Source organism: Oryx dammah, unplaced genomic scaffold (genome assembly GCF_014754425.2).
Source record: "Oryx dammah isolate SB20612 unplaced genomic scaffold, SCBI_Odam_1.1 HiC_scaffold_21, whole genome shotgun sequence".
NCBI classification, from domain to species: Eukaryota; Metazoa; Chordata; class Mammalia; order Artiodactyla; family Bovidae; genus Oryx; species Oryx dammah.
Window position 1 is genome coordinate 14,033,237 of NW_024070205.1, and position 25,757 is coordinate 14,058,993.

The window sequence follows — 25,757 nt, forward strand, 5'->3', positions numbered from 1 at the left end:
AAACAGTAAGGACCTAACAGAAGCAGCAGAAATTAAGAAGAGGTGGCAAGAATACGCAGAAGAATTATACAAAAAAGGTTTTAATGACCTGGATAAACATGATGGTGTGATCACTCACTTAGGGCCAGACATCCTGGAGTGTGAAGTCAAATGGGCCTCAGGAAGTATTACCATGAACTAACCTAGTGAAAATGATGGAATTCCAGCTGAGCTATTTCAAATCCTAAAAGATGACGCTGTAAAAGTGCTGCACTCAATATGCCAGCAAATTTGGAAAACTCAGCAGTGGCCACAGGACTGGAAAAGGTCACTTTTCGTTGCAATCCCAAAGAAGGACAATGCCAAAGAATGTTTAACTGCTGCACAATTGTGCTCATTTCACATGCTAGCAAGGTAATGCTCAAAATCTTTCAAGCTAGGCTTCCATAGTACGTGAACCAAGAACTTTCATATATACAAGCTGGATTTAGAACAGGCAGTGGAAACAGATCAAATTGCCAACATTCATTGGATCATAGAGAAAGCAAGGGAATTCCAGAAAAACATCTACTTCTGCTTCATTGACTACACTAAAGCCTTTGACTGTGTGGATCACAACAAACTGTGGAAAATTCTTAAAGAGATGGGACTACCAGAGTTTACTTGTCTCCTGAAGAGGAGCTCAAGAGTCTCTTGATAAGGGTGGAAGGAAAGAATGAAAAAAGCTGGCTTAAACTCACATTCAAAAAACTAAACTCATGTCATCCAGTCCCACCACTTCATGGCCAATAGAGGGGGAAAAAGTGGAAGTAGTGACAGATTTTATATTCCTGGGCTCCAAAATCACTGTGGACAGTGACTACAGCCATTAAATTAAAAGACGCTTGTTCCTTGGAAGGAAAGCTATGACAAACCCATACAGCATATTGAAAAGCAGAGACCTCACATTGACGACAAAGATATGTATAGTCAAAGCTATGGTTTTTCCAGTAAATACATACAGATGTGAGAGCTGGACCATAAAGAAGGCTGAGCACCAAAGAACTCATGCTTTCAAATTGTGGTGCTGGAGAAGATTCTTGAGAGTCCACTGGAATGCAAGGTGGGCAAATAAGTCAATCCTAAAGGAAATCAACCCTGAATATTCATTGGAAGGACTGACGCTGAAGCTCCCATCCTTTGGCCACCCGATGTGAAGAGCCGACTCATTGGAAAAGAGCCTGATTGTGGGAAAGATTGAGAGCAGGAGGAGAAGGGGGTGACAGAGAATGAGATGACTGGATAGTATCACTGGGATAGTATCACTGAGGCAATGAACATGAGTTTGAACAAACCGTGGTAGATAGTGAAGAATAGGAAAGCCTGGTGGTATACTGCAGTCCATGGGGTTGCAAAGAGTCGGACACAACTTAGCGACTGAACAAGAACAACTTGTAAAATTAAAATCTATCAAGAAAATGATATGGTAAAAAATTAGACAGCTTTTTTTAGTAATAAAGGACTTTTTTCATATGATTCACTTAAAAATGATAAACACTGAATTTTATAGAATAAGTTACTGTGAAGTATTTCCTCATATAAAGGTGAAGAAAATATTTCAGGTTCATCTAAAATATTTTTGGATCCTTCAGTTACAATTAAGTTAGTAAATGTCATCTGTTTAAATTATTAGGAGTTTCAGTTTTTTGAATCTCATGTTAATTCAATGATACTTATGACTAAAAATACTCAGTTTTAATTTTTAAACATCTTCTCCAGTCATTTTTGAGTTGGTTAAATTTATTCATAAAGCTAGTATTAAATTGAACAAGTAAGTCTGTTAAAAATCTTTTACCTTTCATGGTTTTTCTATTTTTTTCATATTCTATATTTTTAAATATTTTTAATATGAATGTTCCATATAGCTCACCTAAAGGATTGCGAATTTCAATCATTGGCGAAGGGCCACTCAGAGACACAGTAACCTCTTTTAGACTGGGATCAAAGGGAATTTTCCAAGTATTTACAGCCTGTTCCAAATGATCCGTTGATAAGAGGTGAACTTTGGAAGCCTGCACTGCTTCTTCCACCCATTTTAAAACCTATAAGAAAAAGAGAAATATGAGTGATATCAAAATATTTACAGCTTTATACCACCTCGAATTGCTGAAGCAGTAGCCTGTTTGCTTAATGAAATGACCGGGTCGCTTTCTGTACTGTGTGAGGCTTATTTCCATCACAATCAAGATAAACCTTCTCAACCCACAGAATAGGAAAAATGCACTCCCCAGGGGATTAGTCTCCAAAAGTTTCAAACAGCTCATGTAGCAGCGCAATATTAAAAAAAAAAAAACTGATAACCCAATTGGAAAATGCACGGAATACCTGAATAAACATTTTTGCAAAGAAGACATACAGATGGCCGAGAGGCACATGAAAAGAGGCATGTGCTCAACAATGCTAATTATTTGAGAAACACAAATCAAAACTACAACAAGATATCACCTCACACCAGTCAAAATGGCCATCATCAAAAACAATCTATAAACAATTAATGCTGGAGTAGATGTGGAGAAAAGGGAACCCTCCTACACTGCTGGTGGGAATGTAAATTGGTACAGCCACTATGGAGAACAGTATGGAGGTTTCTTAAAAACAATCCCACTCCTGGGTATATATCCAGAGAAAAACATGGTTTGAAAGGCTAGACATACCCCAATGTTAAATGCACCATTATTTACGATAGCGAAGACACGGAAGCAATGAAAATGTCAATCAACAGAAGATGTGGTAAAAACACAGCCATAAAAAAGAATAAAATAATACTATTTGCAGCAATATGGATGGACATGGAGATTATCATACAATCTCATAACATCTCAGACATAAGTCAGAGAAAGACAAATATCATATGACATGGCTTCTATGTGGAATCTCTAAAAAATGATACAAATGGACTTATTTATAAAACAGAAACATATTTACATACTTAGAGAATGAATGTATGGTTACCTGGGGGTAGGGGGGTAAAGGGCAAGGAACAGACTGAGAGTTTGGGATTGACATGTATACACTGCTGTATTTTTTTTAAAAGCCTAACTCTCCCTACATCCAGGTTCAGAATAAAATATTAGTTTAACCCATGCTCAAATTTCAATTTTTATATCTTGGAGTAATATATTCAAAATGAGATTACAGTGTCCAAACACTAGTTGTGCAAGATATGACATGCATAGGTAGTAGAGACAGTTCCATTTCTCAACGGAAATGAAAAAAATCTACAGAAAACAAGGTAATGCCAATAGTGAGATTCTTTTTTCCTCTATTCTTTTTTTCTCAGTTTTTTTCAAAGTTCAATTAATAAAAGACAATTAGCAAATTATCAAATACAATTTCAATATACTGAGTACTGAATTACTGTAACAGAGTACACTATAATTATATACTATATATTTCAATAATATATACTGTAGTATATTAATTATTAAAAATTAATTGCAATGCCAGCAAAACATTCATTTTTATGTTAAAATAAAAAATACAAAAATATAATGGGAAAAAAACCATTATGTGTTTTAAAGTGGAAAAATACTTCAGGTTAGAACCAATTTAAGTGGTGTGCTCTTGAAGGAAACCTTCTAGTCCACAGAAATGCTCCGCAACAGCAAATACAATTTCTCATTTTGCAGGGCATGTCTGGACAGGTACTGCTTAGCTGAACTTACCGCCATTACTCCTAGATCATACTAAGCTTTAATCCACCTAAGATCTTCCTCTGGTTCATTTATCCTTCAAGATGGTATTTCATCATGAACAATTTCCCTCATAATTACTCATTAAACACTGAACAGCACTGGGTATTAAGCTACAGCCAAGCTACTCAAACAACAGTATTTTTTAAATTTCAATAATGGTAGGCACAAACCAATGAATCAAACAACAAGTATTGTGTCCTAATTTCAATCTCTGTAAAATGGATCCCCCACCCCCTCTTTTTCGTCCTCCTCAAGGATGAGGAAAGTGGCTAAGATATTATCATAAAATTAACAATGTAAGGCAATTATGTTTATTCATTAAATAAATGTTCACTGTTCAAAGAACTCTTCTGGGTACTGAGTATTGATGAAAGTGAATGAAATTGATGAAAGTGAATAAAATTAATGAACATGAATGAAATTGATGAAAGTGAAGTTGCTCAGTCATAGCCAACTCTTTGTGACCCCAAGGACTGTAGCCCACCAGGCTCCTCCATCCATGGAATTTTCCAGACAAGAATACTGGGATAGGTTGCCATTTCTTTCTCCAGGGGATCATCCCAACCCAGGGATCAAACCTAGGTCTCTCGCATTGCAGGCAGACTCTTTACCATCTGAACCACAAAGGAAGGAAATGCTGGACTAGAGGAAGCACGAGCTAGAATCAAGATTTCCAGGAGAAATATCAATAACCACAGATATGCAGATGACACTACTCTCATGGCAGAAAAAGAAGAGGAACTAAGAGCTTCTTGATGAAAGTGAAAGAGGAGAGTGAAAAAGTTGGCTTAAAACTCAACATTCAAAAAACAAAGGTCATGGCATCTGGTCCCATCACTTCATGGCAAATAGATGGGGAAACAATGGAAACAGTGGGAGACTTTATTTTCTTGGGCTCCAAAATCACTGCAGATGGTGACTGCAGCCATGAAATTAAAAGATGTTTGCTCTCTGGAAGAAAAGCTATGACCAACTTAGACAGTATTTTAAAAAGCAGAGACATTACTTGGCCAACAAAGGTCCACATAGTCAAAGCTATGGTTTTTCCAGTTTTCATGTATGGATTTGACAGCCAGACCATAAAGAAAGCTGAGCGCCAAAGAACTGATGCTTTTGAACTGTGGTATGAGAGAAGACTCTTGAGAGTCCCCTGGATTGCAAGATCAAACCAGTCAATTCTAAAGAAAATCACTGGAAGGACTGATGCTGAAGCTCCAATACTTTGGCCACCTGATGTGAAGAAAGGACTCACTAGAAAAGACCCTGATACTGGGAAAGGTTGAAGGCAGGAGGAGAAGGGGATGCCAGAGGATGAGATGGTTGGATGTCATCATCAACTTGATGGACATGAGTTTGAGCAAGCTCCGGGAGTTGGTGATGGACAGGGAGGCCTGGCATGCTGCAGTCCATGGGGTCTCAAAGAGTTGGACAGGACTGAGCAACTGAATTGAACTTCTTAAATAAAAGAAAAGAATTCATAAAACAGGAAGCCTTTGTTGAAATAATGTATGTAAACTGCCCATCATAGTACTTGCCACATAGTGGATATTCAAATGTTTTCCTCCATCTCCAACTGAATTCCCTTCCCTTTCCCTAATTGAAAATTTCAATAATGACTTCATGGGCAAAGTGAGAAAAAATGTATCCCTGAAAGACAAGATTTCTTAAATGAAAAACAGACACAAAGTCACTCCAGGTAGAAGAGAAGTTCTTAAAAACATACAGAAACAGAAGTACTCATATGTTGGGAACATGAGTGCATCTAACTGGCTACAGTTAAGTTTTCAGAAAAGGGAGAAGCAGAATATGAGGTTGGAAGCTTATGTCAGGGGCAGTGTATGTATGCTCACAAAGTCAAGCTATGACAACCGGATTCCATCCTAAAGACGTAAGTGAAAAGTTTCTGAAGGAATTCCTGCTTTAAGCAGAGAAGTAATACTTAGACAGAAGTATTTTACAAAGAAAAGCTTGTAGTGGTATCATCAACTGAGCACAAAAATTACTGCATAAATCCAATGATATATTTCCTCAGATTTTAACTGTGTAAAGCACCTGGGATTTTACATATGAGATAGGTATGTATCGATATCATTACCTAAAGAAGCAAATGCCATATTTTGAAAAATGGGTTCTGAGTGATCTATCATGCATGAACAGGAAGATATGAATCATTCTGCCAATCAAATCAGTCCATATGGCTATAGAAACCAGAGACTGATTATTGCTAATATCTGACCATAAATAGAACACATATTTTAAAAATCAGAGTGTTGACATTTTTATGTCTTCAACATGGAACATGGCTCCCTAACTCAAAGGAATGCAAAGAACTGACTTACTTTCTGAGAAGGCACTTGATAAATTTTACTGGTGATAAATAACTTTGAGAATAATGTCTGATTTAGAGACTAAAGACGGCAAAGACAAGAGAAATCAGATAAATGGAAAGAACATTTGTTTTAAGGACAAGACACAAAATGTGGTCATAAATAATTCTCAATGTAAGAAAGAAAAGAATTAGAAAACAAAGATATTATAGTATCTCGGGTTCAACAATGAAATGCAATAGTGTTGAGCAGAAATAAAAGTGAAATCAATTTTTAATACACCTTTCTTTAAATGTATAGTGTATTCTGTGTGACTCCTCAAATACATCTGTCCTTTGAAACGAATGTAAAAAGGTTTTATCACTGGAAAATGACACCACCCTTATGGCAGAAAGTGAAGAGGAACTAAAAAGCCTCTTGAAAGTGAAAGAGGAGAGTGAAAAAGTTGGCTTAAAGCTCAACATTCAGAAAATGAAGATCATGGCATCTGGTCCCATCACTTCATGGGAAATAGATGGGGAAACAGTGGAAACAGTGTCAGACTTTATTTTGGGGGGCTCCAAAATCACTGCAGATGGTGACTGCAGCCATGAAATTAAAAGACGCTTACTCCTTGGAAGAAAAGTTATAACCAACCTAGATAGCATATTCAAAAGCAGAGACATTACTTTGCTGACTAAGGTCCGTCTAGTCAAGGCTATGGTTTTTCCAGTGGTTATGTATGGATGTGAGAGTTGGACTGTGAAGAAGGCTGAGCACTGAAGAATTGATGCTTTTGAACTGTAGTGTTGGAGAAGACTCTTGAGAGTCCCTTGGACTGCAAGGAGATCCAACCAGTCCATTCTGAAGGAGATCAGCCCTGGGATTTCTTTGGAAGGAATGAGGCTAAAGCTGAAACTCCAGTACTTTGGCCACCTCATGCGAAGAGTTGACTCATTGGAAAAGACCCTGATGCTGGGAGGGATTGGGGACAGGAGGAGAAGGGGACGACAGAGGATGAGATGGCTGGATGGCATCAGTGACTCGATGCACGTGAGTCTGAGTGAACTCCGGGAGTTGGTGATGGACAGGGAGGCCTGGTGTGCTGCGATTCATGGGGTCGCAAAGAGTTGGACACGACTGAGCGACTGAACTGAACTGAAGTTCTAGGCATTCCTGTGAAAATGGAAAACTTTCTGATTTAGTTGCCTTCTCATACAGGAACTGCATTTAAATGGTAGGAAACATAAGTGGGCTTTTGGTTTATTCTTAATACTGTTTCTAATTTATCAACATTTATGAGGCTTTCACAAAGAGATTACCATGGATCATGATATTGCTGGTTGGGAAAGGATACAGTGCAGACTTCTGTCACAAGTCTCGAATCATTTTTTTATACAATTATAGGAAAAAATCAAATTGAAGACAGATGCAACCCACTTTATTAGAAAATACAGATATCACCAACATGTGAATAAAAGCAGATTCCTACAAGCCACACAATCACCGAAAGTGAGGTTTCTGACCTCTAATGTTGCCACATATAAGGAGAAAGAAGAAGAAGAAAAAAAAAAAACACTTTGTCTCACCATGAGAAATGTTCTTATGAGATTGGAAAGGACCTTAAATTGTAACAACAAAAAGAAGTGAACTAGAATAACGTGAGATCCCTTGAATGTGCACATTTTTACTAAACCATTGGTTTAGTGTTTCAAACCACTAAGGCACCATTAACTGTGCATTAAGTTTTAACGTAAAAATAGTCTCTAATGATTTTTAGCAGTTTAAATCTCAAAAGGCCTTTGAGAACATCTAACCCAGATCCTTTATTTTATAAATGAGGGAAACTGATAAGGGAGTTCTTGTACCTTTCAAACACCTAACCATACTGCTTCTGGTGTGCTAGTTATTTTTTATAAAGCCCCTGAGTCCTGAAGACACTCTCCTAGTATAAATATTTTGCATCCTACATGATAATCGATACTTAAAAACAGTTCCTATTTCTATTTTATTCAGGAAGGAAATGCAAATATCATTGCAAAACAGAAAACTGGCCTACATTATTAAGTATTATGAAACATGATACATAGCATTAAGCAGACATGAAGTGAAATCAACTTTGCATACATCTTCAAGGACAGAATTTAACAAAAACTTTGGAAGAATTTTTCTTCTTTTTTTAATCAGGATATGATTGACATATAACATTAAATTCATTTCAGGTGTATAGTATAATGATTCAATATGTGTATATACTGCAAAATGAGTCTCACAATAGGTCTAACTAACATATATCTCCACACATAGTTGCCGTTTTTTTCTCATGATGAGAACTTTTAGGACTTACTCTCTTAGGAACTTCCAAATATACAACACATTAACTATAGCTAATAGGCTCTACATTACACCCCCAGGACTTATTGATTTTATAACTAGAAGTCTGTACCTTTTGAACCCCTTTAACCTATTTCACCCACCGCACCAAATCCCCAGCTGCTGTTCTTTATATATTACTGGTTTAATTTTATTTTGTTTTTATTTTAGATTCTATACACTGTATTTGTCTTTTTCTGTCTGACTTATTTCACTTAGCATAATGCCCTCAAGGTCCATCCCTGTTGTCAAACATGACAAGACTGCCTTCTTTTTATGGCTGAATAATATCCCAATATGTATATGTAAATATACCACATTTTCATTATTCATTTATAGATGGGCACATAGGTGCTTCCATATTTTGGTGATTGTAAACAGTGCTGCAATGAACATGAAGTAAACATGTTTTTTGAGTTAATACTTTTGTTTTATTCAGATAAATACCCAGAAGTGAAACTGCTTGATCATAAGATCATCTGGAGGTTTTCCCTGGTAGCTCAGACGATAAAGAATCTGCCTGCAATGCAGGATACATAGGAGACTGGGTTCGATTTCTGGGTCAGGAAGATTCTGTCGAGAAGGGAATGGCAATCCATTCTAGTATCGTTGCCTGGAAAATTCCATGGATGGAGAAGTCTGGTGGGCTACAGTCCACAGGGTCACAAAAGGTCGGATACACCTGAGCGATTAACACTTTCATTTTTCAAGGTCTTTTTTAATTTGGAGGGGAAGCGTCATACTCTTTTCCATAGTGGTTGTACCAATTTACATTCCCACCAACAGTACACAAGCGTTCCTTTTGCTTTTTGTCCTTGCCAACAACCTGTCATTTCTTGTCTTCTTGGCAATGGCCATTCTAATCAGTGTGAGGTGATATGATATCTCATTGTGATTTTGATTTGCATTTCCCTGATGATTAGTGATATTGAGCACCTTTTAATGTACTTGTTGGCCATCTGAATGTCCTATTTGAAAAAAATAGTTATTCATATCTTTTGCTCACCTTTAGTTGATTGTTTGGGGGGTTTTGCCATTGAGTTCTTTATGTTTTGAATATTAATCCCTCATCAAACATATGATATGCAACTATTCTAACTTCTCCCATTCAATAGGTTGCCTTTTCATTTGTTGTGTCTGATTCTTTGCAACCCTATGGACTGTAGCCTGCCAGACTCCTTTGTCCATGGTATTCTCCAGGCAAGAACATTGCAGTGGGTTGCTGTGCTGTCCTCCAGGGGATCTTCTCAATCCAGGGATCAAACCCACATCTTCTACACTGCAGGCAGATTCTTTACCTCTGAGCCACCAGGGAAGCCCCAGATTGGCGATATAATGGAATTTAAAGTCATGAAGCTCCCCTCACAGCCCCTCCCCCACCATGGACTTACACAAACAAGGAAATACATCATTCTGCCATAATAAACTTAGATGTTAATACACAACGGCCCAGAAAACCTGATGTCTATCAGTACACAATGGCTCAGCAACCTAGATGTCCATCAACAAATGAACAGTTAAGGAAAAGTGTGGTATATTATGCACAATGGAATATTACTCAGCCATCAAAAGGAACAAATTTGAATCAGTTGAACTGAGGTGGACGAACCTAGAGCCTGTTATACAGACTGAAATAAGTCAGAAAGAAAGAGACAAATATCATATACTAACACACATATATGGAATCTAGAAAAACGGTACTGATGAAACTATTTGCAAGATACACATAGAGACACAGACATAGAGAAAAGACTTGTGAACACAGCAGGGGATGAAGGGTATGGGACGAATTGAGAGTGCAGTGCTGACATATACATACTACCATATGTAAAATAGATAGCTAGTATGAAGTTGCTATATAACACAGGGAGCTCAGCCTGGTGCTCTGTGATGACCTAGAGGGGTGAGCCAGGTTGGGGAGGCTCAACAGGGAGGGGACAGGGAAAAGGCTTAGAAATTGGAATTGCATTAGAAAATTTGGGTTCAATGGGGGAACTACAGAGGATTGATAACAAAAATGACCCTCAACTTCAACTCTATGAACACATAAAACTACCACACCTTCAACATGATGGAAGTTCTCTAATGTGTAACAGCTGAAAAAATAAAAGCACACTTCATACATTTTTGAAGGGTGAAATCATTCCTGCTGTTCTAAAGTGTCAAAGTATATTTCATTAATTTATCTTCATAAAATTCCTATGTGTCACAAACTCAACATGCTATAAATGACTGAGGAAATTTCTCTTGCCAGAAATATGCATTTAAAATAATGAAAACATAAAGCATTGACTATTATACACTAGATCCTCAGACCTTATTCATCTTACAGCTGAAAGCTGGGACCCTTTTACCAATCTCTCTTTTCCTAACCATTGAGCCCCTGGCAACTCCTTTTCTATTCTGTGTTTCTATGAGCTGGAAATTTTTTGGTAGATTCCACATAACTATTGTGCTGATAACATTGTATAGCATAACTGAAATTTACTAGGAGAATAGAACTCAAATGTTTTTACCAAAAAAAAAAAACAAAAAAAAGAGAGAGAAAGAGAAACATGGGAGGCAGTAGACATGAAAATTAACTAGATGGGGAGAATCCTTTCCCAATACACAAGTATATCAATAGATACACACATCCCAATATACACTTTATGATTCCATAATCCAATCATAACTGAATGGTTATTTTAATGGCTGCCACTTAAATAGCACTTTCATTTAAGCCCCATGCTAAGAACTTTATAAATTTTACCTCATTCAATTTTTCTATATTCTTTATTTAAATGTTATAGTATATAACACATTGCTAGTAAGTATAATTCCAAAAAAAGCATACAAGTCCAAATCACATGCTCTTAACCACTGTAATGAAATATAGGGTGAAGTTCTTTGGGTGTCCATTGCTCCTCATTCCTACCATTGAAAGAAACCTCAGATTCCAACTGGCCCAAGGGGAAAAAGAAAGAGAGAGAAGGAAATAGAAGGGGAGTGAAGGAAAAGGAGAGAAAAATGGGAGGAAGCAGGAGAGGGAAAGAAAAAAGAGAGAAAAGGAGAGGGAGAGAAGAAAGGAGGGAAAGGAAGAAGAAAGGGAGCTACCGGAGGCAGAAAAAGAAAGAACTTAATTCTGGGCTTCTAAACCTAAATCCTACTAATTCAAAATTAATTCAAAAAATTTAAGCATAATTTTGATTATATGCAAATTTCAAATTATGTCCTTGTCTAAGTTGTACACCTACACATACTTAATACGTAAATCCACTGTACTGCCCTGTGTTTGCTGAGTTTGGGAATAAGATAAAGAAAGTAATTCAGATCCATTAAACAGGAATAGCATTTGGTTGATTAAGTTAATCTCACAATCGATGTGTTCTTACAAATGAGATGGGAAAATCTCAGAGTCTAGAGACCACAGCTCTTTCATCACTAATCAGAACCATATAGGACCAAGTGAACCCGAACTCAGATAGTGGAGGCTCCCTCACTTTTAGACAGAACTTGGATGTCACTGCAAACATTTCCCATAGTGACTTAGCTGTCTCCCTGTTTCTACGTTGATCTGTACCCATCCATTCTGATTGACATATTATCTAGCGATTTTAACACAGCTACAGGCAAGTTTCTCTGGCCCCCTGGGTCTTTCAGCCACTAAAAGCAACCTTTTGTGTATCTCTGTTCTGATTATAAGTAGATTTTAAAGTAAAGTTATCTAGATCTCATCATACTTTCCGTATTTCCAATTAGCGTCCTAAGAACTAATAAAGTACTCAAAAACAAGAAGCTTTAGGAAAATGCATATATTCAAATATCACATAATATAACTTTAAGTGCCTTTGATGAGGAGATAAACTGGAAGATTTTAAAGGTCCAGCTATTTCAGAGGCCCCACAAGGAATAAATGTTAGTAACAATGTGTGCCTCAGGCAGTCAAGAAGAGGAGCCATCAGTGTGGCCTAAAACTATTGGGAAATGCTTTATAGGAGTGGTAAAACTTCAATACTATGCAGCTTTTAACATCTGGCACCATGCACAAAAACCTCAGCAATACTAACTCTTTCCAGATTCCCTGTAATCTATAGCAAAAACACTTAAATTTATATAACAGTCTGGGTTTTACTGGTACTGTTTGAAATAATATAGGTGAATATTCAGTACCTGCCAAGTTATTTTCAGTCTCCCTTTTAAATTACAGTAAAACTTTTTATTAGCACCCGCAACTAAATCATCACTAGAGATGGTAGTTGAAATCAACTGTACAAATCTTAGCAGCTCCCAAGGGGGAAAGAGCAAAGTAAATCAAGAATCAAAATCTGGGAAGTAAATGAAAGCAATGGATTAAGCCAGAGAAAGTCTGGCCCATCTGCATATCAAAAGGTAATCTTCATGTCTGAAAAAGAAGAGATTGGAAAGTGAAGGGGAAGGGGAGGGGTGGGAAGGGATACTTAGGGAGTTTGAGATGGACATGTACACACCGCAGTATTTAAAATAGATAACCAATAAGGACCTACTGTATAGTACACGGAACTCTGCTCAAGGTCATGTGGCAGTCTGGATGGGAGAGTTTGGGGGAGAATGGATTCATGTATATGTCCCTTCGCTGTTCACCTGAATCCATCACATTTGTTAACTGACTATACTCCAATACAAAATAAAACTTTTTTTTTAAAGTAACTTACCATGAACAAAAATAAAATAAAGGTGATACAGAGGCAGGAGGATATCTTGAATATTGGGCAGGGTAGTAAAGGAGGAGGAAAAAAGAAAAAGCATCCAATGAGTAACCTATTAAGGTCTTTAGAGTAAATAATATTTATATTTACTTTAAATCTAATTATCACAGTTTATTACACTGAAGGAAAAAATGAAAGGGGATTAATGACCTGAAATGAGATTTTATATTAAGTCGATAAACACTAAAAAAAAGTCATCTTATCAAATGCCATGTTCTGTATTAAATCCATAGGGTAAAAAGGTATATGCCCTGCCTATAATAGTTTATAAAACCAGATTCAAATAACCAGAGTACAGGCATTTGACATTTGCTATCATAAACTAGGATAATATAGCCTCTCTGTTCCACTCCTAGTAAATTCATGTTTTTAGAGCAGGGGAACAGTGCTGGGTCTCTGACTACAGGGCAGTGAGAGATGCCTCAGCAAAAGATAATTGACCATAAATGTTTCCCCAGAGACCTCCTATTTAGTAAAAGACATAGGTTCTGTGAGCTGAACACTTATATAACGTGAGGGCCCTCTATAAGAAAAATACATGTGCAATAAAAAAAAATAGTTTGCATACAATTCAAATTATTAAAAGCTGACAAATACTGTAAATCCCCCAAATAAATATACTAATATAAAATCTGCTATCGTTAACTGTCAAGAGGCTATATTTCCCCCCTTGCATCTTTGTCTGCATACTCTTTGAGTGTCTGTTCCCATGACCATAAAATGTAATATTTTGTGCAGAGAGACTAGAAAGACAGTCTTTTCTCAAATATCAGTTATCCAAAAAAAATTTTATTATCTGAGATACTTTAAAACTTTCAACTTCATACATGACATACTTAAAGTATTGCTAGAGCTATAGCTCAAACAAACGAACAGAAAAAATAGCCAAGATCACCCCAATGTCATGAGACACAGGACACGTGTGTCAGGGGGGCAGCTGAAGCTGAAGAGGACAATGGTCTTAACCAATCATGGTTTAACTACCTTACTTTTGCAAATGCCCCCAAGCCTCAATTTTTAACTCTGTGAACACTTTCACTTTCCAGTACCTTGGAAGGGATTCACACAGAAGAACACAGGCAAACAAATTTTGTTACTTTAACTGTAACAAAAGTTTTCAAAACTTTCACGCTGCCTCCCTTCCCATTTTTCTGGAAGATACAGTAATTAAAACTTCCTTGCCCACTTATGACACCACGCAAATGGCAACCATCAACGTCAGATTTTTTAAGCTGCTTGAAGACAGTCAATAGTGAGTTTCTCTATTGCCCTTGCTTGGTAAAGGGTATACATTGCAAATATATCACAGTCATGGACTGATTATTAAGTAAATGACAGGGATCATTTTAAGCAACTGCCATTAGGTTCTACAAAATCTCTACAATGAACTAATGCTACGTGTCCACAAGGTAGACATGTAGCACTCTTCAATGGGATCAGCAATGTGGCAGTTAAAATAAACCAGGATGAAAATAATGAAACACCAATGATAGAGGGAAAGAAGAAGAGAAACAAAAGCCAAAGATACATTAGATTCAGTGTTACCTTGGTGGCAATTTAATGTGGACACGAAAAAGAAGGAAAGTCTGGAATGACTCTCAGACTTCTGGCTTGAGAAATAAGAAGAATGATCATCTTTTTAAATTATGACCAGGAACACCAAAGGAAAGGAAAGTTCAAGAGTCACCACAGCCCACTCTTTGCAACCCCATGGACTGTAACCCACTGGGCTCCTCTGTCCACGTGATTTTCCAGGCAAGAACACTGGAGTGGGTTGCCATTTCCTCCTCCAGGGGATTTTTCTGACCCGGAGATCTAACCCATGTCCCCTGCATTGGCAGGCAGGTTCTTTACCACTGAGCTACCTGGGAAGCCACTCAAGAGTCATTACATGGAAGGCAAAAACCACTAAGAAAAAGAGAGAAAACGAAAACAACATGAACATACATGTCAAATCTCCTACAAAGATACGATTTTATACCAATTATAAAATGAGGAAAAACTCAAATTAATGTGTACCTTTCCCTGGTGACTCAGACAGTAAAAACCCACCTGCAGTGCGGGAGACTTCAGTTCAATCCCTGGGTTGGGAAGATCCCCTAAGGAAGGGAATGGCTACCCACTCTAGTATTCCTGCCTGGATAATTCCATGGAGAGAGGAGCCTGGTGGGCTACAGTCCATGGGGTCGCAAAGAGTCACAACTGAGAGACTGACACTTAAAGTTAATCAACAAATAAATTTGATGGGTAGGTAAACTCATTAGTTTTAGATTCCTACACTACAGCAAAATAACTATAAAACTGTTCTGTTCAGGACTATCAAACTGATTTACATACTGGAACAATTAGAAGAATCCTGGTTTCTCTATCAATTAAATAACAACAAAATTGTTTGCCCCATAGTTTTGAGGAATCAGTCCTAACGATCCCGCTGTGTCTGTATCTAACATAGGAAGCAAGTTAATAAACAGAAAACTCAATTAAACAGAGACAAGAAGGAGGTGATCTCACACTCTGTGAAGACTGCAGAGCCCAGTGAAAGGAGAAAGACTGCATCTTTAAGAACTCAGCCAATGAAAAGCCACAGATTCTTCATTTATTATAGCCCGCCCTACTTCCTTTTTATCTCTATAAAAGTGTTCTCCTTTGGGGGACTTGCCTATGGCCTTGCATTGGTTGCAGTCTCTGAATTGCAATTCTCTGCTGATCCAAGCTCATCTTTGCTGGAGACGTATCTGGGAGTCTACTTGTTTTAGGTAAACATATGAATTAGATAAACTTTTTAATATTATATTTTTATTTTCAAATTACATATTAAAACTGTTTTTATAACAGTAATACATCTATGTTTAAAAAAAAAAAGGAAAAGAAACAATCATATAAGGAGAAAATAATACCCATAACTGTACTACCTGCAAATAACCACTCTTCAATATTTTTATACTTCTTTCTATATCTGTGCATTTGTGCATTATGTGCTTAAACACACTTATTTACATAATTAGGATTATACTACACATTTAGTTTCCTTATTCAAATCATTTATAAACACTTGCTCTGTACTCACCCATCAGGTAAATATTTGGGAATATAAAATAAATTAGACAGAGTTCATAGCATCACTTTGCTGACAAAGGCCCATATAGTCAAAGCTATGGTTTTTCCAGTAGTTATATAGGGATGTGCCTGGTTGAACCTAGCATTGTGAATTTCCAGACCACTAAAGAAATAGTTGGAAATAGACCATGGTTTCATAAAACTACCACATTCATCTTTGGTTATTTTCTAAAACCTTGTTTTGTAAATGGAAAATTGTGAGTGACTACACCTTTCTCATTTCTCAGCCATAATTTTTATGGTAATTAGTCACACAATCTGTACTAACTTCTGGAGTTAAATATACTGAAGTCAGCATCTTTGATTTCAAAATAATTTTAAAAATATAGCTTTATGATTCAGTAAGAAATCAAATGTCTTGGCCTGAACATGAGTAGGAAAGAACATTGGCAAGAAAAATGACCACAGTGTTTCTCTCAGCAGTCACAGGGTAGAGAAATGGAATTACAGGCTAATTATCTGGTACTTCAAGCACATAAAATGTTTTGAAGCACATGAAAAATCAAAGAGAAATACTAGTTCATTAGAAATTTAATGCTCAGATTTGAAACCACAGCTTTTACTTGCAAAATAGATTCACAGTAGATGATAAGTGTCACCGGGGAGCAATGCTTTATTCTAACTTTATCTATACAGTTAACAATGCTGGCATTAATCAGAGATATTTATAAACAAAAAATAAATGACATTAATCCAATGAGGTTATGAGCAAGATGTTAATCAAGTTGTCCTCAACTGCAAGGAACTAGCATACTAATTATAAACTCAAGAATTAGAAGAAGAGCCAAATCCTCTGTCCATGGGATTCTCCAGGCAAAAATACTGAAGTGGGTAGCCATTCCCTTCTCCAGGGGATCTTCCCAATCCATGGATTGAACTCAGGTCTGCTGAACTGCAGGCAGATTCTAGACCTTCTGAGCCACCAGGGAAGCCCCAATTATAAACTTGAGAATGAGAAGAGCCAAATAGATAAGTCTGGAGATATATGAATTGGTCAGTAAATTTTCACAAAGACAAAAATGATTACAGTTAATCATTACACCAGAAAGCACTAGCAACAACCCGCAATACAATGGTTACTAGTCTCAAAGGCATTGAACCATAGTCAAGCAAATATCCAAATAATAGCTTTAGTAGTTTTCATGTAAACCTTACATTCAACCTAAAGTAATTATTTTCAGTAACTGTCACACTGCTAAAGGAAAATCCAAAAATTTTGCTGGAAGCGCTTTTTTCTTTACATGTACAAAAAAATGATAATGATGATACTATACATATCCACCATAATGGTAAACTGAAAAAGGCAGAAACACCGAGTGTTGGTGAAAATGTAGAACAGCCAGGATTCTTGCATACTACTCATGAGAATATAAATTGAACTAACTTTAGAACACAGTTAAGTGGCATCTGCTGAAGGTGATTTTATTCTCTGTGACCCAACATTCTTGCTCTTAGATATTTAACCAAGAGAAATCAATCCATATACACAACAAATGAACATCCTAGAATATTCAGGGCAGTACTATCAGTATAAGATTAAAGTTGGAAATTACCCAAAATACATCAACAATATAATGGATAGACTGTGATATATTCATAAAACAGAAGTCAGCACATGAATGAGGATGGATGATTTACAGCTATAAGTAACAATGTGGCTGAGTCTCACAAATAACAAGGTTGAACAAAAAAACTCAGACATTAAAGCCTGTGCGGCAGAAAGTGAAGAGGAACTAAAAAGTCTCTTGATGAAAGTGAAAGAGGAGAGTGAAAAAGTGGGCTTAAAGCTCAACATTCAGAAAACAAAGATCATGGCATCCGGTCCCATCACTTCATGGGAAATAGATGGGGAAACAGTGGAAACAGTGTCAGACTTTATTTTGGGGGGCTCCAAAATCACTGCAGATGGTGACTGCAGCCATGAAATTAAAAGACGCTTACTCCTTGGAAGAAAAGTTATGACCAACCTAGATAGTATATTCAAAAGCAGAGACATTATTTGCCAACTAAGGTCCGTCTAGTCAAGGGTATGGTTTTTCCTATGGTCATGTATAGATGCGAGAGTTGGACTGTGAAGAAGGCAGAGTGCCGAAGAATTGATGCTTTTGAACTGTGGTGTTGAAGACTCTTGAGAGTCCCTTGGACTGCAAGGAGATCCAACCAGTCCATTCCAAAGATCAACCCTGGGATTTCTTTGGAAGGAATGAGGCTAAAGCTGAAACTCCAGTACTTTGACCACCTCATGCGAAGAGTTGACTCATTGGAAAAGACTCTGATGCTGGGAGGGATTGGGGGCAGGAGGAGAAGAGGACGACAGAGGATGAGATGGCTGGATGGCATCACTGACTCAATGGACGTGAGCCTGAGTGAACTCTGGGAGTTGGTGATGGACAGGGAGGCCTGGCGTGCTGTGATTCATGTGGTAGCAAAGAGTCGTACACAACTAAGTGACTGAACTGAGCTGAACTTTGTGACTGCATTTACATACAGGGCAGAATGTGGCAAACCAATCTATGTTTTTCCAGACCAGGATATAAGGATAGCCCATGTAATTGAAAGGTGGTTTAAAGAGGGTTTCTGGCATCCTGATAATGTATTGCTTCTCAATCTGAGTGTTGGTTACCTAAGATATGTTGAGTTTCTGAAAATGGATTAAGCTGTAGGTTTATGTGCATTTTTCTGCATATGTATAATACTTCAATGAATTGGAGAAGGAAATGGCAACCCACTCCAGTACTCATGCCTAGAAAATCCCATGGACAAGAAGCCTGCAGGCTACAGTCCATGGGGTCACAAAGAGTCAGACAGCTGAGTGACTTCACTTTCACTTTCAATGAAAAGGTTAAAATAAAGAAAAGTTTACAATGATTCCAAAAGTACTTTTCTACCAAACCTATGCCTTTATTAAGCTTAATTTAACCAAAATAAAGTTTTGCTAATTAATTCCAAGAAATTCAATCATACATGTAAAACTAAACAGTATTCGAGAAGATTAAAAAAAAAATTCCCATGGTACGAATGTACAATAATGCAAGATAACACATCAGATACATAGGAAAACAAAAGAAAATAATAAATATATACACTGATTTTTCAACTTTTAAGATACCATAAATTGATTAGATGCACCATCATTTTATGTGCCAATTAGAAAGGTGAAACCTTCTATGTTTCAATCTATGAAATAGGTGAAACAATCTATGAATGCCACTGAGTATAAAATAAATTTAATGAAAAATACATTATTTTGTAAGTGTCTCTTAGAGTGGATGAGAAATGTGCCATAAATAAACAGTAGGAACTGTGGGTACTCAGACTAAGAAAGGGTCCACATGGCAGGTATCCTCTAGGAAGCAGTTATCTACTAAGTGGACAAAGAAATAACCTTTGAAGGGTAGAAAGGAAAGAACTTAAGGGCTGGAAGATGAGGTCATTCCAGGTTAAGGAAGCTTTAGAAGAAGAAGGGCAGAGGCAGCAAAGTACGCATCACTGTATGGACGTAGAGAAGAGATGGCCTAATTAGAGAATAGACAGGCTAATTAGAGTAGGGAATGGAGTGTTAGGAAATATCTGGAGATATATTTGGATGGCAAGGTGAGGCCAGATAATAGAAGGGTTGGAATTCCAACAAAAACAATTTGGACTCCATTCAATTGGCAGTAATGGCGGGTGTTTATAACAGGGACCAGCCGTTATTAAAATGATATTTGAGGAGGCTTATCTTACTGGGTTGAATGCGGGAAATGAGAAGCAGAAAAGAAGAAATGATTGCTGTAATATAGGTGTGAAGTGATGAACACTGGGACTAGAGTGCTGACATTAGAAAATGCATTAAATAAAATTTCCACAATATACCTTTATGGTGCATTCCATATGTAAAATGAAATGTGATGTTGCAGAAGTAAGTTCAACATCCTAAAAGTAAACTACATGTTTTTCTTTTTCATAAAATATTTGACTTATGATTAGAAACTTGAACATGAGTTTGATCTATACATATTTTGTGTAAGGGAGATGAATAGAAAAGAATGATGAGAAATAAATATTTCCAACCTTTTCAAAGGAGATTCATTCAACTTTTTAAGACCTAAAGTTTCTAAACACCTAACTAAAGAATTTCTTGGGTATTTACCTACTTAGCTATGTATGTTGGATGTTTGAAAGTGAAAGTCACTCAGTTGTGTCCGACTCTTTGTGACCCCATGGACTATATAGTCCATAGAATTCTCCAGGCCAGAATTCGGGAGTAGGTAGCCTTTCCCTTCTCCAGTGGATCTTCCTGACCCAGGGATTGAACCAGGGTCTCCTGCATTGCAAGCAATTCTTTACCAGCTGAGCTAACAGGTTTACTTAATTTAAATCATGAATGATTAAAAACTAATATGTCCATAACTGGATTTGTGTGTGTGTGTCTGTATTTCTATCCCTGTTTTTCCTTTTATCCTTCCAATACAACATGCAGAGCACATGGTCTTAAAAGTGTTTATAATCTTTATATTAAGGCTTAGAATGGTTAGTAAAGTTCTTTGCTCAGTGAAACAAGGCAAAATCTGTATAGACTTCCTCAATGAGTTATGCAAATAATATTTGTCTCTAGATAGAATCTTAGGTAACAGTAAGCATTTGGGCACTTTTTTAACCTAAAAAGTTAAATTTCCAACTGGTGAATGATTCATTATAAAATGACTACAAAGCTGTTGAGTGACTACTTTTAGATTGAAAGTGAAGTGAAAGTGTAAGTCACTCAGTCATGTCTGACTCTTTGTGACCCCATGGACTGTAGCCCGCCAGGCTCTTCTGTCCTTGGAATCCTCCAGGCAATAATACTGGAGTGGTTAGCCATTCCCTTTCTCCAGGGTATCTTCTGGGCACAGGGATCGAACCCAGGTCTCCTGCATTGCAGGCAGCTTCTTTACCACCTGAGTCACAAGTGCAGTGTAACCATTCACTTGAGTCACAGCACAGTATTACCAACACAGCGAAAGAGACAACTGGAATCAGTTTTTCTCTTAGAAGTTTTATGGATAGAAGGGCAGAAGACTGGCTGGTGTCCCTACATTACTCAGAGTAGATACAATTAAAGGGGATGATGTGTCTGGAATGGGAAAGTAGAATTTCATATCTATTCATTCAAAATCTGATTCATCCTGTTATAGGCACATATGTGTGTTTATAAACCTTAATAACACAGCAACAGGAGCTAAGCCTATACCTTAAGAGACCTAATTGAAATGACTGAATATAGGAACACTTTACTGTAGTGCCATGTAGTATAATTATGCTGGCAATTTAGAAAAAAAGAATACTTTGGTCACACTAAAAGTAAAAAGGTAGTTTTTAACATAGCTAATAAAGAAAGACTTACTATTTACCTATGGAACATAATAATTTCAGAAAAGGATGGAATCACATTATCCAGTTGTCTGCATCAATTACGTCTCAAACTATCAAGAGAGATGGTGGTAAATGTTACTTAATGATTTTTAAAAACTGTATAATCATGGTCTTTATGTCTGCATGCCTTTTTATAAGTAAAATAAGGTTGTTCTCATTCCTGTTTGAGTTTGTTATGTGTTATCTATCCTTTTCTGAATATTAATAATGTCACTTAGAAATATAATTACATTCTTAATAATGAACAATATTTTCTAATACACTGAATTCATAATTCCTTCACTAACTTTTACTTCTCTTGAATTCCTCAAGTTTGAACAGTTCTTACAACAAAGTACTACTACCAGACAAAATACAAAATGAAGGCTTAACCAAGGATGTCATGCTTCTATTGATTATTATAAAGCATTCCTAAAGATTTCTTAGTGTAATATTACTTAACCATTATTGTTGAACTTTATGATATTTCAAGATTTTCGATTTTTTATCATTTATAACAAGGCTATTTTACCACTCAATACGTAATAGTTTGCCCATGTCTCAGTAAAATCAGTATTGTTGAATCTTTAAAACAACAAATACTATCCTTTAAGCCTTTTAATTTTTTTTTGCAAAAGTCTATTATATGACCTGATAAAGTAAAACAGCTCTATCTGACCCTGAGTTCTAACGTCTTTGCAGTTTCCTCCATTTGTGCCCATGAGTCCTCTATAAACATTCCCTGCAAAGTACTGTGTGCTTTCCAAAACTGATACACTGTTGGACTGATGTGCTCAGTAACCTGTTTCAGATACTTTAAAGTCAACTTTGCTTCATGAGGGAATAACAAGTTAGAAATTGTGCTCCCCAAAACAATTCAAACCATGAAACAACAGAGAAAATAACTTTTTTTCACACAAAATCCAACAATAACCAAGGGTTGTGATTCTTAAAAGATGACAAATGAGAAAAGTCTATGATTTCTAGCTGGAGGCAATTTCCACCTGAGAAATGAAACTGAATTGAGCATACAGAGATCTAAGTTTGGAGAGGCTGAAGCAACCAGAATTTTAAGGAAGGAATTCTAGAGAAAAGGGAGTTTTGAAGACCAAAAAAAAAAAAAAAAAATCAGATATTTGCATAGGAGGCCTCTTGAGTCTTGTCTGAGTAACAATCTGTGCATGCCTGGGCAAACCTCATGAGGACAAGATGAAACAACTTCTTGCAAAAGAAAATTTTCTTGGGATAAGCAAGATAAAAATTCCTAGAGATCACACAGGACCAGTATTATATCAGTTCTTTTCAGCCAGAGCAGAGAGACCTTGGTGAAATTAGTAGACACTATAGAAGGGCCATTCCTTATATGTAGGACAAAACTATCCCTAGAATAGAGGCATATTTAAGCCCCTGCATATTGGTAATTATACCAAATATGTATGGTCTAAACACTCCGGTTTTTAAAAAGGGAGTATTATTCATACAAAAAGCAAGACCCAAAGATTTGTTGTCTATAAGAAACACACTTTAAATATGAACACACTGGTCAACAAAATGCAAAAGAATGACTGAAAGAAAAGATCTATTATATAAACATTAAACATAAGAAAACCAGAGTGCTTTATTAAAATAAAAAGAACTAGATTTTGGAACAAGAAACATTTCCAAAAATAAGAGAGAGAGTTCAAAATGACACAAGGTCAATTAATCAAGAACACACAACAATTCAATATACATATGCACCCAATAACAGCCTCAAAATACATGAAGTAAGACCTAACATAACTAAAGAGACAAATGTACAATTAGATTTTAGCATCTCTCTTTTGATAAATGATAGAACAAATGGACACAAAATCAGTAACTATATACATATGAAAAACACTACCAAACAATTGAACCTAACTGACGATTATGACCCAACAACAGAAAAATACACAATATTCTCAAAAACAAAGGCCAATGTGTGGATATTTGAAAATTAAACAACATACTACTCAGGAACTCGTGGATCGAAGAAGGCAGCACAAAAGAAATTTGAAAATTTAAACAGTAAAAATGAAAACTATAGATTCTAATTCCTGAGGAGTTGCTAAAACATTGCTTTCAGAAAAATTATAGCATTAAATGCATACATTCAAAAAGTTTTTAAGACGGTGTGCCCTTCAGAAATTTGAAGAGTAAATTAAATCCGAAATTAGAAAGAAAAAAAAAAAAAGAACAGAAAATAACAGAACAGATGAAAGACAAAGGGAGAAAGATATCAATAAAACTAAAAGCTATTTCCTAAAAACAAATTTTAAAATTTGATAGCCCTTTAGCCTGACTGATCAGACAAAAGCTGCTTTAACCAAAATAATCACTGGAACCACCCGACTGTCTGATAACAGGAATGGATAAGTTGTGGTATACTCATGAAACAGAATACAGTAAATGCGAAGGGATGAACTAATGACATACACAAAAGCATGGATGACATGGATGAATTGAAAACCATTAAGTCAAAAAACTTGATACAAACGTTCCTATTTATACAACATTTTAGAAAAGACTATGCCAGTCAGGTGATGGAAAGCAAATCGGTGACTGACAGGCTGAAAGGAAAAGAAAAAAGCTGAATGGAATGGGGCAGAAGGGAAATTTTAAGGGTAATGAAAATGTTCTATAACACAGTTGTGGAAGTGGTTACACATGTATATAAATTTGTCAAAATTCATCAGAATGGCTCAGACAGTAAAGTGTCTGGCCACAATGTGGGAGACCTGTGTTCAATCCCTGGGTTGGGATGGTCTCCTGGAGAAGGAAATGGCAACCCACTCTAGTACTCCTGCCTGCAAAATCCCATGGACGGAGGAACCTGGTAGGCCACAGCCCATGGGGTTGCAAAGAGTCGGACACGACTGAGCGACTTCACTTTCACTTTCACTTAGTTTATGCACACTCTACCTCAGTAGTATTTGCTGAAAAGTATTATGTGAATATATAGCATGTATAGAAATATAGTTAATGCCATAATAATATAAAGATATATGCTATAAGCATGCTTTGCATTCATACTGGATAAAGTAGTAAATATTTATGTATATAAAGTATCAAGACATATATACACTACCATGTGTAGAACAAAGAGCTAGTGGGAAGCTGCTGTGTAGCACAGGGAGCTCAGCCTTTGATGACCTAGAGGGGTGGGAAGAGGGGCTGGGAGGCAAGCTAAAGAGGGAGGGGATATATGTATACTTACAGTTGATTCACTCTATTATACAACAGAAGCTAACATAACATTGTGAAGCAATTATACTACAATAATAAAACAAAATATGTATGTATATTCTATGATTCATTTGATTATTTGTCCAGAAAGCATGTAACTGAACTTCACAGTAGGATGAAGTTCATCCTTGGATGATGCTTAGATGCTTTAAGTGTTTAAGACAAAACATTTGCCCTCAAGGACTCACAATCTGACATCATAATAGAAAGGAGAGGAACAGGAGAGTATGGAGAAAGAAAAAAATCAATTCAAGTGGGCCCTAGGATTCAAGAGGCAGCTATGGAGAAAGAGAACTCAGTTTCAGGCCATCTTTATAAATGGTCTCATTCACCAGCTATAAAATACCCATCTTTTAGCTCTTGATTCTTGCCGAATAAGAGCACAAATTTTTTTCTTGAAAGCCACTGAAGAGTGAAAGTGAAAGTGAAGTCGCTCGAGTCCGACTCTTTGTGACCCCATGGACTGTAGCCCACCAGGCTCCTCCATCCAAGGAATTTTCTAGGCAAGAGTACTGGATCGCCTTCTCCAGGAGACCTTCCCGACCCAGGGATCAAACCTGGGTCTCCTGCTGGCACTATAAATAACTATTTCTTATGGCTGAAGACTCAAGCTGATGTTAGTATTAACATCAGAGGGAAAAATGCATAACTCCATTTGATATTTCAACAAAGGGGAACAAAACTCCATTTGATATTTCAACTTGCAAAGCTAAATATTTTTACCATTCTTTATATATAATTTCTGCAGTGGGAAGAGTTAAGTTCCCAGACTTTGGGAACATTAACATTTTACATGAATGAATTCGAAACAATTTCAGTTTTCAACTGCAATGACAACCAGTATCAATGCTCCTCAAACTTTTTTTTCTTCTTTTAAACAG

The 25,757-nt window shown here is 36.7% G+C and overlaps 1 protein-coding gene across 1 annotated transcript in view; it reads right to left on the reverse strand.

Moving 5' to 3' along the window:
* HMCN1 (hemicentin 1) overlaps positions 1 to 25,757 on the reverse strand; it is a 551,984-nt gene that overhangs the window by 344,771 nt on the left and 181,456 nt on the right. Inside the window, exon 5 of the mRNA XM_040263800.1 lies at positions 1,889 to 2,060. Coding sequence (XP_040119734.1) covers positions 1,889 to 2,060 — 172 coding nt within the window. The remainder of the gene's footprint in view (positions 1 to 1,888; positions 2,061 to 25,757) is intronic.